The sequence below is a fragment of the Astyanax mexicanus genome, chromosome 1 (genome assembly GCF_023375975.1).
Source record: "Astyanax mexicanus isolate ESR-SI-001 chromosome 1, AstMex3_surface, whole genome shotgun sequence".
Classification (NCBI taxonomy): domain Eukaryota; kingdom Metazoa; phylum Chordata; class Actinopteri; order Characiformes; family Acestrorhamphidae; genus Astyanax; species Astyanax mexicanus.
In genome coordinates, this window is record NC_064408.1 from 113,415,796 (window position 1) to 113,427,990 (window position 12,195).

The 12,195-nt window shown below is 38.0% G+C and overlaps 1 protein-coding gene across 29 annotated transcripts in view; it reads right to left on the minus strand.

The window, feature by feature from the left end:
- Positions 1-1,052: 1,052 nt before the first annotated feature.
- The window catches only part of rims2a (regulating synaptic membrane exocytosis 2a), a 314,788-nt gene continuing 303,645 nt past the window's right edge, over positions 1,053-12,195 (minus strand). For all 29 annotated transcript variants that reach the window (XM_049467467.1, XM_022668728.2, XM_049467487.1 and 26 more), the window contains 5 exons: positions 7,914-8,055; positions 5,991-6,103; positions 5,758-5,859; positions 5,518-5,657; positions 1,053-3,905 (listed from right to left, as the gene is read on the minus strand). In XM_049467467.1, the coding sequence (XP_049323424.1) occupies positions 3,690-3,905; positions 5,518-5,657; positions 5,758-5,859; positions 5,991-6,103; positions 7,914-8,055 (713 nt within the window). In that variant the 3' untranslated portion in view covers positions 1,053-3,689. The remainder of the gene's footprint in view (positions 3,906-5,517; positions 5,658-5,757; positions 5,860-5,990; positions 6,104-7,913; positions 8,056-12,195) is intronic.

Below are 12,195 nucleotides of genomic sequence, written 5' to 3' on the forward strand. Positions count from 1 at the left end.
TTTTTTTATGATGATTTTATTTATTAAAGAATAAAAAAACAATCTAGCCCTGTGTGAAAAAGTGTTTGCAGCTGAAAGATGTCAAAAAGCAACACATTTTGCCCTGGCCTGAAGAAACACAGCAAACACCTAGACTATGGTCTGATATACTCACCTCTGAACAGTGAAAGATGTGGTTTGAAGCTAATGCTAATAATGCTGTACTTCAGCAGAGTGGCTTTACTGCTCCTTACAACCTTACTGGTAAAATTCATACATAAGACGCACCGGATTATAAGGTGCACTGATGATTTTTGGGAAAATTAAAGGATTTTGAGTGCACCTTATAGTGCGAAAAATATTGTAAAGTCAAGTTTTTGACAAAGTTATGGTGAATTTAGTTATGGTGGGTTTAGCTAGCTTGCCGTCTCTCTCTGCTAACGTTTATCTGGCATTATGATCGGTTGGCTGTTTAATATTAATATGGCTAGACTTAGCTAGCTAGCTAGCACAGTAACATATATCTTAAAATGTAATGGAAATCTCTGCTGATTGTGTAAATCCATTCACGGTGAAATTCATGATCTTTGGGGAAACTATGGAAGGTTTGACCTTCATTAGATTTATTTCTTTTTTAACAAGAAGTGCATTTGGGAACACAGCAGTGAGGTGGCATTGATAGCACCCAGCATTCCAGCGCTACTTCAGTCTCCCACAGTCTCGTTTTTGTGAGATGATGGTGACATAGGTGAATAAAGCATTTCGTTGTTGTCCAATGAAAAACAAGTATCTCCATTTTTGTCGATTTTTAGTTTACTATATAATTTGAACAGACAAACTGTCCCTTACAATGTGCCCAAATTTCTTAATGAACTCTTCAAAATGACCTGAAATAAACTATTTTTACATTGACTTCCATTGAAAGTTTAGAAGGTTTTTTCTCTCTCCTGTACAACATCTGGACAACATCCTAAAACACATCAGCATTGCGTAGAGGTACATGCACCAGTCAGCCATAACATTATAACCACCTGCCTAATATCATCGCTGCCCAATAAAAAAACATACTCAAGTTCAGTGTAGTATCCATTTTTTATTGTTTAATTTGAAAAATAACTTACATAAATCTCTGTACTCAACCATACTCGACCAAGACATAGCCTTGGCATGAACACATTGCACCAGAAAAAAAAGAGAAGGCATTCAAAAGGGTATATAACATGTCTCTGTCATCAAATGAGACATTATCCCAATTCCGCAAGATCCTATCTATAGAGGTATGATTATTTATTTTCTTCTTTTATCCAAATCCCATGACTTCTGACACCTAATATGTACAATTGAAATCAGAGGGAAACTATATTTATATATATATATAGCTCGTTTCAGAAAAAAAAAGAGATTGAATGAACATCAAAATATAATTCAATTTACATGGAAGAGGAATAATGTCTCCGTATAGATCCATTCAGACATTTGAACTAGAAGAGTCCTCTACTTCCCAGATATGAGAAGTTTTTGATAATTACTAAAAATAGAAAATAAAAAATTAATTGGTCTTGGCTTGTAAATAAACTAACAAAAATATAGTAAATGAACTTTTACTTTCTTCAAAACTAAGCGAGAAAAACTAAAATCTACAAACTCATATTGTGTGGCAAATTTCCAAGTCATGCAGCCCAGCTCATCAGTCCCAGCAGACAGTGTGATTTCTCTAAAACTGCAACTGGACAATACTGCCGTTGTCTGTGAGATGCAGGAAACCTCTTGCGAATTCAGTTTTTCGTCCATATACTGGAATACTGGGCGGGGCAAGGGGGCGGGGTTAAAAATTCTTCTCAACTAGTTCCACCAGGATACAAAATTTCCTTAATCGCATTTTCATTTTTCTTAAAGATCAGTTTTTTAAGGAACTGTCAACAAGGTATGACGTCATTGGGTGGAATGTTTTATCGAACAAAATTGTACGGTGGAGGTCCGCTACAGACCGGCCAAATCTTCCGTATGCACGCACCCACGTACGTATCGTACGATTCGATTAGGGCTCAGGGACGAAAGAAAGACAGTTGACATGCACTGTACAAGAAACTGCAAAAAATCTTAGTCTATTTTTATTTATTTTTTTTAAATCTTCCAAATATCATCAGTCTTTATCAAAACTTTATCATGCTGTGTGACTGCACGGTGTGCCCAAGCCATGTTGCAGAAAAAACCCTTTTCAACATGCTTGTGTTAAATCAATCAAATCCAAATGAGGTACAAACTAACATAACACACAAGACTGTACGAACTCAACAGCCCTGCGGAAACTTCGTAACATTATCGGAAAGGGGGCGGGGGGAAATCTGGACGACAGCAGCGATGAAACGTACGACAGTTACCCTGGGACGAGGGAGAGAAAAGAAAAGAAAAGAAAATGTGTACAATTTGCACGTCATCTTCGTCATAAGGCGTACTGCCTCGTTATTTTAATAAATAGTAAATTGATCTATTTTCTCCACCTCTTCACCTCTTCATCGCATGAGGATTATTTTCTGTAAATAGTTTTTTTTAAAGTTCCTCACTTTTTATCGGTTTTATGTCCGTAAAAATACAGTACAGACCACAGAAGGGTCTTTAATAAGATAATAAAACAGGGTTTTTCATTTTCTTTTCTTTTTTTTTTTTTTTAGAATCACGCCATTGCATTCACTCTCCATGAAAACCATGCACTAGTGAAATTTTAAATCTTTAAAAATAATAGAAATTGTCGAAAATGGCTGATCTGTTTTCGTTTGTCTATTTTTTTTTTTTCATCGGTTTTCTTTTTTGCAAGTTGCAATCTCAAGAAAATAATCATTTATTTATGTTCAGCTAAACCTGTGTCCATGCAAAAATAAAATAAATAAATAAATATACAAATAAACAGTCCCCTTAAACGATGAAACCATTCAGGCTGATTGCAGAAAAACAATAAAATAAAAATAATTACAAACAGAAAAACATCAGACCTTCGCTTTACAGATGCCGATAAGCCTCCTCTGTATTGCATTTTTAAAAATCTACAAACAGTCTCATGATCAGCTAGGATGTGTGCATATCTGTGCAGGTGATTTAAGGTTGTGGCCACTGATTAGGGCTTGTACTCTGCACAGTCTCCGTAATGCAATCTCTCAGTCTGGACCTCTGGATCTGTTGGCATGGCGTGACCCAGGCTCTGATAAGAAACACTGTTAGCTCATTCATATACAAATACATTGACATTAAAACAAACAATCAACCGAGAAAAATTAAGAACGGAAGAAATGGAAAACAGAACGATTCGAACAAACGTATTTTTTTTTTTTCCTCGTTGTGTTTCAAAAAAAGCAGGGCTTCAGTAGAACTCAGTGACTGGTTCCCAGTTCAAACCCATACCCAATGGCTTCAAATAGGACAAAAACAGGAGTCCGTTCCCAGCTTCCTTCGTCTGCCTGTTCCCAGTCTGCAGGGGGCGCTCTTCATGCACGACGTGTGCGAGGTTTCAGGTTTTATTTATTAGTAGTATTCTCTTTTTTAATTCGGCGAGCAAACACAGGACCGCTTTTTATTTTCACCCCTAAGAAACAGGCTCAGAAGACACAACACCAAGCATGCAGTGTGTTTACCGGGGGGAGGGGCGCGACCCGTCGCAAAATCGGAAAATCTCCCGCCCACTGGCTGCTACAACAACGCTACCAATCAGCGCACCGCTACGAGCGACCGAACGGCCCAGACCCGCTGTCCAGAGATGACTGGGAAGCTCTTCTAGTCAAGGGGGCCAACGTCGGGTCCACTAACGAGGAAGGAGGAAAGAGCTTGAACCAGCCAATCACCATGTTGGACAAGTCCAGCTCGTCTAAAAGTATCTGAACGGCTCCCATAAAAGATTTATGGTCCATTCGCCCGTAGTCTCCCCACACGATGATCTGATGGAGAAAAGAGAAGAGACAGTGCTTTTTATTAGTGCTCAGGTATCAAAGCAAACCAATAAAAAAACAGCTACATTTACTTTATTTACTTCTCTGAAGCTTGTTTGGTAAGTAGCGATAGATACAATGCACTGTTCATTTACTGTTAGTATTAAAATAACAGCTTTAAAATCATGTTGATGCACCACTGACTGTTACAGAGAGAATAGCATCTCTATCAATGCTACACTGTGCTTAGCATGCTGCTAACTGCACTATGTAACTCTGTTGAAGCAGACAAAAACCTGTAGTCAAGTTTGTGTAAAATCTTCAATATAATTTTACTTATAGTGACATTTCTGTATCTCTTGGCTTGTCCAGAAATGCATGTGTAAATTGTGTCCTTTTTGGGGTGAATCAAATATGTAAATTACGCTTCCTGACTATAGGGGGAGTCCAGGTGCCAAAAATCCTAATTCTCACAAACTATTACTTTAAATTACTTTAAAAAGAAACATTTGCCCACAAGTAGAGTTTAGATTCTCTGCCTGAGTCTGAGCCCAACTCAATGCTCAACTTGAACTCAAGATATCCTACCAATTTTGGGATCATGAAAACGTTCTGTGACGTAGGTGTCTGTTTTTCAAAGCTACTTTTATTTTATATAAAGCTATGGCATGATAATCGCAATATTGCAAAGTAACAAATCAAAAATTTGGAATGCTATAATCACCGCAATCTCCGCATTATGTACTTTACTTGCAGCACTGTGTGCAGCTATTCTTAATAAACATTGTTCTTAAATAACAGGTCTATGCTTCTTCAGTGTTGCAGTGTTAATTAACATCATTCTGAACAGATTTCTCAGTTTTAACACTCTATTTACTAAAAAAATGTTGGGTTTAAATCAGGCTCGGGCTCATAATAACAGTTTATGGGGCAGGTCAGGTTGGGCTTGGGCAGAACGTTCACAGGATTTTTTGGGCCTGATCTAAGCTCTATCTCCATTAAGAATTGGGTTTTACTACAACATTAATAACATATTGTGACATCTCATCCTTAAACAAAGTTTTGGGATTCAGGGTCCTCTCTGGTGAGAATGGGTTATTGCACAGAGCATGCAGAAGAATCTTTTTAAACTGAGTGAGTGTGATGCGGCCTTCTTTCAGAGAGGATGAATCTGATTCCAGGTTATGTTCAGTCAGAGACAGCGAGAGAGAGAGAGAGAGAGAAAGAGCACTCAGTCAGAAACTTTGCTCCTATGTTTTCTTTGTTTTTACTATGGGTTCATGAGCTACTGAGCTCTGAGTTTCCTCTTCTGAAGTCCCCATTGCTCCACCAGCCGCTCGCGTTCAGTAAAACTGAGCCGGATCCTCTTTTAGAAGCTGTACATGTGACGTAAGTACATAAAGACTAGAAGAACTGACCAGAAGAACTCCAGCGAAAAGTGACCCGACACCCCAATTTTTAGAATGAATATATTAGGCTTAGCATGGATGGTTGTTTCAGCACATTGGTACCATTAAACACAATATTTTATCCTTTCTCCACTCAGAAATGCTTCTGCTTTCAGTTTAGTCTGTCTAAATTTAGCAGAATTAATAGACGTGCGGCTAAACTAGCGACTCACCTGTAAGACTTTCCCTCCGGGACTCTCCTCAAATGACAGTTGCTGCTGGTAAAGAGGGTCCAAGGTTTTGCGTGCTACTTTAGTTTTCTTTTTGGCTATGCAGGCTCCATTCTCCAAAAGGTAGACCTTCACGTAGGGGGCTATAAGAACACAGGAGGAGTTGATATAAAGTTCAAATAAAGCTGGGAACTTATTGCAGAATCAAAGGGTACAAGTTCAATGATCCAACTGGACTCCTACCTGGCAGTGCCTTGGATCCTGGTTTCCCCACGAGGCCTCTGGCTCGAATAACCTCCACCTCCAGAGCTCCTTTCTTCTCCACCATTCCGATCTGAATGTCCCCTGAACACATAAAGAGAGATATTGCAGAATAAATCATCCACGTAGAATTCGACTTTGACTGTTGCAGGAACCAATAATGTGCATACAATTTAAGGCACAGAAATAAAGTAAAATAATTGTTTGGCTCTTACCCATAGGAGGTGTGGCTAAAGTCTGTCGGCCCACCAGCTGGGCGGGGCCTAGTCCATCTAGGAAATCACTGAACTGGCTGTCTGAAGACAGACGCACTCCAGGGAAGATGAGGCTGTGGGAGATGACTTTAGTTTTAGTTACAGTAAATACAAGTACACATATTAATACATGACAATAATACAATAATCATTAAGGTCATATTGAAGTATTTATAGTTTTACCAGAGGAGAACATCTGCATTTTTGACTTATAATATTGCATGTGTATATGTTTATTCATTTTTTTTTTTTTTTTTAAGTGTATCAAGGAACTTTTCCACTCCATTGTACCTAAACTACTCAACACTACTCAGCTTTATTGCTTTTCCATTATGGAAAATTTGTACCTCTTAATTGAAAGAGAGAATTTTTAGTACCTGGTTACATGTAGCTTCTAGTGAAAGAGGTGGAGACTAAACGTCACTCTAAGCAACGCAAAAAGCCACAAACCTAGAACACAATCTTACAATACCACTAACTACCGTTATTGTGTTGTTATTTAGAAGATTGTAGAGACAGTAGACAAGGCAGTGTTTTGCATGTTTTGTCAAAGACTATACCAGGAAGTGTAGGCCTGTGAAAGTGACCAATGGATATACTAGATACCAGAGTTAACTACAGTGGAGTAGTCTAGATACCATGCATTGAAAAAGTGCCATAAAAATCTAGCATGGTTGCACAATAGCACAATAGTAGGTTTTCCATCAGTTCAAGTTTCAAAGTTCTTGTGTTTTTCTTATGTGCAAAAAACCTGAATAGAAAAAGACCAAAATGTAAAAATATATAAAAAAAAGGACTCTAGAACATTCCACAAAGCAATCCAGACTGTTCTCATACAGAGTACCAGATGAGGAGAATCTCTCACTACCTTCAAGAAACTCCTGAAAACAGAGCTCTTCAAACAGCACTTACTCTCCTAACACCTCTAACTAACTACCTTCTACTACCAGATCAGGAGAATCTCTCACTATCTTTAAGAAACTCCTGAAAACAGAGCTCTTCAAACAGCACTTACTCTCCTAACACCTCTAACTAACTACCTTCTACTACCAGATCAGGAGAATCCCTCGCTATCTTTAATAAACTCCTGAAGACAGAGCTCTTCAAAGAGCACTTACTCTCCTAACACCTCTAACAAACTACCTTCCACTACCAGATCAGGAGAATCTCTCACTATCTTTAATAAACTCCTGAAGACAGAGCTCTTCAAACAGTACTTACTCTCCTAACACCTCTAACACACTAACTACTTCTAACCTCATTTCCTTCTTCCCTTCCTTCACTTCTCTATCCCCTTATTTCCCTTTGAACTCCTTTAGGCCCTATCTAAATTTATTTATTTATTTATTTTTACTTGAATTTTTACACCCTCTGTTGCCAAATGTACATCATTACTGCCAGTCGCTTTGGATAAAATCATCTGCTAAATGTAATGTAATGTTTATTAGGACCTACTTTTTCATTAGTTACATTTTTGACTTACAGCATATACACAGCAACAAACTGTTTTGACGCTTACTTTAGAGACTTTTCTTCAAAGTCTCATAACATTTGTGAAAAGTTGAATGGAAACCTGCCTTATTTCAGCTAAATTAGTGACATTTAGGGTTATTTTATATTCCAATAACCCGAGATTGAGTATTGGAACAGGACCCATATCACTCTTACTAACTGTAAAAGGTGGTGTTTACCTCTGAGGACCAATACTATTACTAATGCTCTGAATTCAGCCGATATCAGGAGCCCACAGAAGGCCATGAGCTCTGCTAGTACTACTGCCAGACTATTTATTGTAAATCCCTTAAATGACAGTATCAGTATCTCCTCTGGTAAATCTAATTAGGTGTGTGAGTGTGAGTTTGTGAGTGTGAACGTGATACTCACTTTCCCTCTGAGCTAAAGCTATTCATGCTTCCATCTGTGGACTCGCGACTGGCCTGCCGGGTCATTCTGTTCCTCATCTCCACGGCCAGACCCGTTTCTGTGCTCCTCTGGATCGTACTGCGCAACTTCTTCCCTCCGGCTTCTGCAGTGAGACAAAAGAGAGGAAAACGAGATTATCACACCAGGTTTCCTTCACAAAGATCTACCAGCAAATCTACAATCTCCTCTCTCAGCGTCCCAACTGCGTACTATAGACTCATACTATAAATGATATTAGTGCATTTCAGAAAATTATAGAATATCATTGAAAAGTGACTTTATTCCAGTAATTCAGTGACACAGAATGTGACACACATATATAATATAGATGCATATATTTTGCATTTATTTCTTTTATTGTTGTTGACAGGGGTGTAGCAGCAAATTCTGGGCCCTGTACCCTGTACACTGGGCCCCTATCCATGACGTGAGCAAAAAAAAAAAAAAAAAAAAGGATTTTCATGGGCCCGTCTCACTACTCAGGCCCTGGGTAGTCAGGTCCACAACCCCCCAACAACCCCTCCCACCCACTACCACGCCCTTGGTTGTTGATTATGGACAAAATAATTGCATCAAAAAATGTATATTATATTATAAAAATTATATATATTATATAATACTAATTGGTACTTTTTGCAGTGTGGGCAGTGTGCCAATTACTGCTAGAAAATGAAATCTCCATCTCCATCAAAGTTGTCAGCAGAGGGAAGCATGAAATGCTCTAAGATTTTGTGGGAAAACAAAACTGCACTGACTTTAGACTTGATAATAAAACACAGTGGATCAACACCAGCAGATCACATAACTCTCCAAACCATCACTGATTGTAGAAACTTCACACTACACCTCAAACTGTGTGTCTCTCCACTCTTCCTCCAGACTCTGATCCCTTGATTTACAAATGAAATGCTTTAAAATTTACTGATATTCAGATAAGATTCCCACCTCTATACTGTCTACTTCCTACTTGGATATAGTTTAATTTTAGTAATTAGTATTAGTAATTAGTACATAATTGGGACATGTCCTTATAGCTTTTGGACAGACTAAGAACCACCTGTAAAACAAGTTGTATGAAAAGGTAAAGGCAAGACCTTCATTGCATTTTACTGCTAGTAGAGTGATATCCACGATACATCACTAACTCAATAACAACAAATGACCAAGACACAGTTACTGTAAATCAATAAAAGGCACTCTACCTATATGGAAGGCCTGTCACAATAATTGCATCATTGATTTATTGTACAATATATGGAATCATTCTGAATTTTCACATTTTTGCTGAGGCTCATATTGTCCATTGTTTAAGCTTAGCTTTAGTAAGGAAAGTTCATTAGCATGAACATCAACTTTGTTTAAAAGCACAGTTGTTTTTTTTTATTTGTACATACATTTGTACATTTTTTTATTTTATTTATACATTTGAAATGTTCTACTTCCAATGTCTGAATATTCCTAAAAATGTCAACTTTTTTTTCCTCTTAAAAAAGAGTGGAACCACATTATTATGGTATTTTATTTTATTAGTGGTATTATTATGGTATTTTATTATCAGTGGTCCTAAAATCACCAATAATGTGGTTTATCACAATAATTTCTGTAACAATTTATTGCTCAAAAATATTTTATTACAAATCATGACAGGCATACTGTATGGCAGGGGTAGGCAACAGGTGGCACGAGGACCAGATGTGGCCTGTGAGCATGGGCTCCCTGTTTCCTTATTAGGGCGTTTTTCCCGGCCGTGTCTCAATTCACTAGCCAGACCAGCGGTAGAGTATTGGACCGTGACCTTGATGACGCGGGTTCGATCCTGTGTGAGGTGCGGTGTGTTTTTTCTTCATGGGTTTACCTGCTTTGAATTCAACTGTTTTGCAATTGGGTTCAACAACCCTCTGGGCTGGAGAGCTGCTAGTCTGTAGCATTCTGTCCCATTACACCATTTTTTCAGAACAGAATTTTTTGTGTTCTGCCATGTAATGGAAAATATCTTAATTGACGACCCCCTGTTATATGGTATGAATTTCTATTAAAATTGCTAATAAGCGATATCAAACACGGTCAAAATTTACTGTGTGTTCCCCATAAACCCAGGCAGTGGTACTGTAGAGAACTGTACAGTTTAAGCTACTCACTTGGATGCGTATTGTCTTACTGCTGCCCTTTAGTCCGAGACAGAATACTACTACACTGCTCTCCATCACACACACACACACACACACACACACACACACGGCCTCTCTGGGCTTCCTCAGCTGATCCAGTGTGACAGCTGACTTGCTGTATCAGACCTGCTGCTCATCCTGGGCCGGGGAGGAGACGGGCACTGTGCGCCAACACGTGACTCCACTGCTGCGGATCTGCCCCCGCCCCCTTCTGCTCACTCATGCCCAGCCTGCACACCTGCCAGCGAGACCTCCCAAACCAGCGTCACTGACACCAGACAAAGGTGTTAAGATTAAAGAAACAGCCAACAGCTACAGGAGAAGCAGCTCTGCAGGACTTTCCAGCCTTGGAAGAAATTATTTGCTACTTAGTTACTAAAAAAAATAAGAGACCACTTAAAAATGATGTGTTTCTTTGATTTTACCAAATTTAAAACCTCTGGAATATAATCAAGAGGAAGATGGATGATCACAAGCCATCAAACCAAGCTGAACTGCTTGAATTTTTGCACCAGGAGTGGCATAAATTTATCCAAAAGTAGTGTGTAAGACTGGTGGAGGAGAACATGCCAAGATGCATGAAAACTGTGATTAAAGAACAGGGTTATTTCACCAAATATAGATTTCTGAACTCTTAAAACTTTATGAATATGAACTTGTTTTTTTTTGCATTATTTGAGGTCTGAAAGCTTTGTATCTATTTTGTTATTTTAGCTATTTTTCATTTTCTGCAAATAAATGCTCTAAATGACAATATTTTTATTTGGAATTTGGGAGAAATGTTGTTTGTAGTTTATAGAATAAAACAACAATGTTCATTTTACTGAAACATAAACCTATAAATAGCAAAATCAGAGAAACTGATTCAGAAACTGAAGTGGTCTCTTACTTTTTTTCCAGAGCTATAATAAAAAAAGTACTATACATGAGTTATTGACTATTATAGCACTGCCAGTGTTCAATTATTTCTATTGTTTTGATTGATATATATAATTTCTATAATCTCTATTCACGGATTTATATAAGCTTTTCTTTGCATCCAACATTATTGGCAATAAAAACGTTGTACACTGATTCCATTGTAAGTTCAAAAGTTACTTTCTTCTTCTGTAAAGCCCTCTTTTTTATCTGTTCATCTATCCAACCATCCATCCATTGTTCCATCTTTTTTCTATTCATCCATCCACATATCCTTCCATCCATCCATTGTTCCATCTTTTTTCTATTCATCCATCCACATATCCTTCCATCCATTCATCTGTCCATCCAGCCGTCCATCCGTTCTTCAATCCAAATGTCTAGCTGTCCACACATCTGTCCGTTCGTCCACTCATCTACCCATCTACCAACCCATTTGTCATTTATGTAAAGCAAACTGCTGATATTAGAAAGCATCACTCAGCAGAACAGTAAAAGAGTTCTCTGCATCACGTCTGGCTCTTGTCTTGTCTTTGGACAAGTTACACTAATGCTGTGTTTATAGTAGACAGCTATTTTAGGCACCACAATAAAACTTCAATTTAGATTAAAATGCTGAGAAAAACTAATAAAACAAGTCATACTCCAAACACACACACCAAAGAGTTTCAGGTTTAGTGTTTTACTGAACATTTAACCAAATATATTAAACAGAATTCCTTCAGACACCAACGAACTTTAAGAAGTGTCCTTTAACTTGTTCAAGTTCTGCCCACATGCAAGTGCACTACAGAAATAAGTAAATGGCAGTGGTGGGTTAGTGGTAAGAGTGGTGGGTTCATGAGTACTGGGTTGTGGGTTTAATAAACCCAGGTCTACTAAGCTACCACTGTTGAGCCCTTGAGCAAAGACCTTCTACCATACCACTCTTACTGTTGTGCCAAGCTGTCTTTAGTTTAGATTAGTTCAACTTTTTTTGACATACAGCTCTGAAAAATAAGAGAGCACTTCAGTTTCTCTGATTTTGCTATTTATAGGTTTATGTTTGAGTAAAATGAACATTGTTGTTTTATTCTATAAACTACAGACAAAATTTCTCCCAAATTCCAAATAAAAATATTATCATTTAGAGCATTTATTTGCAGAAAATGAAATAA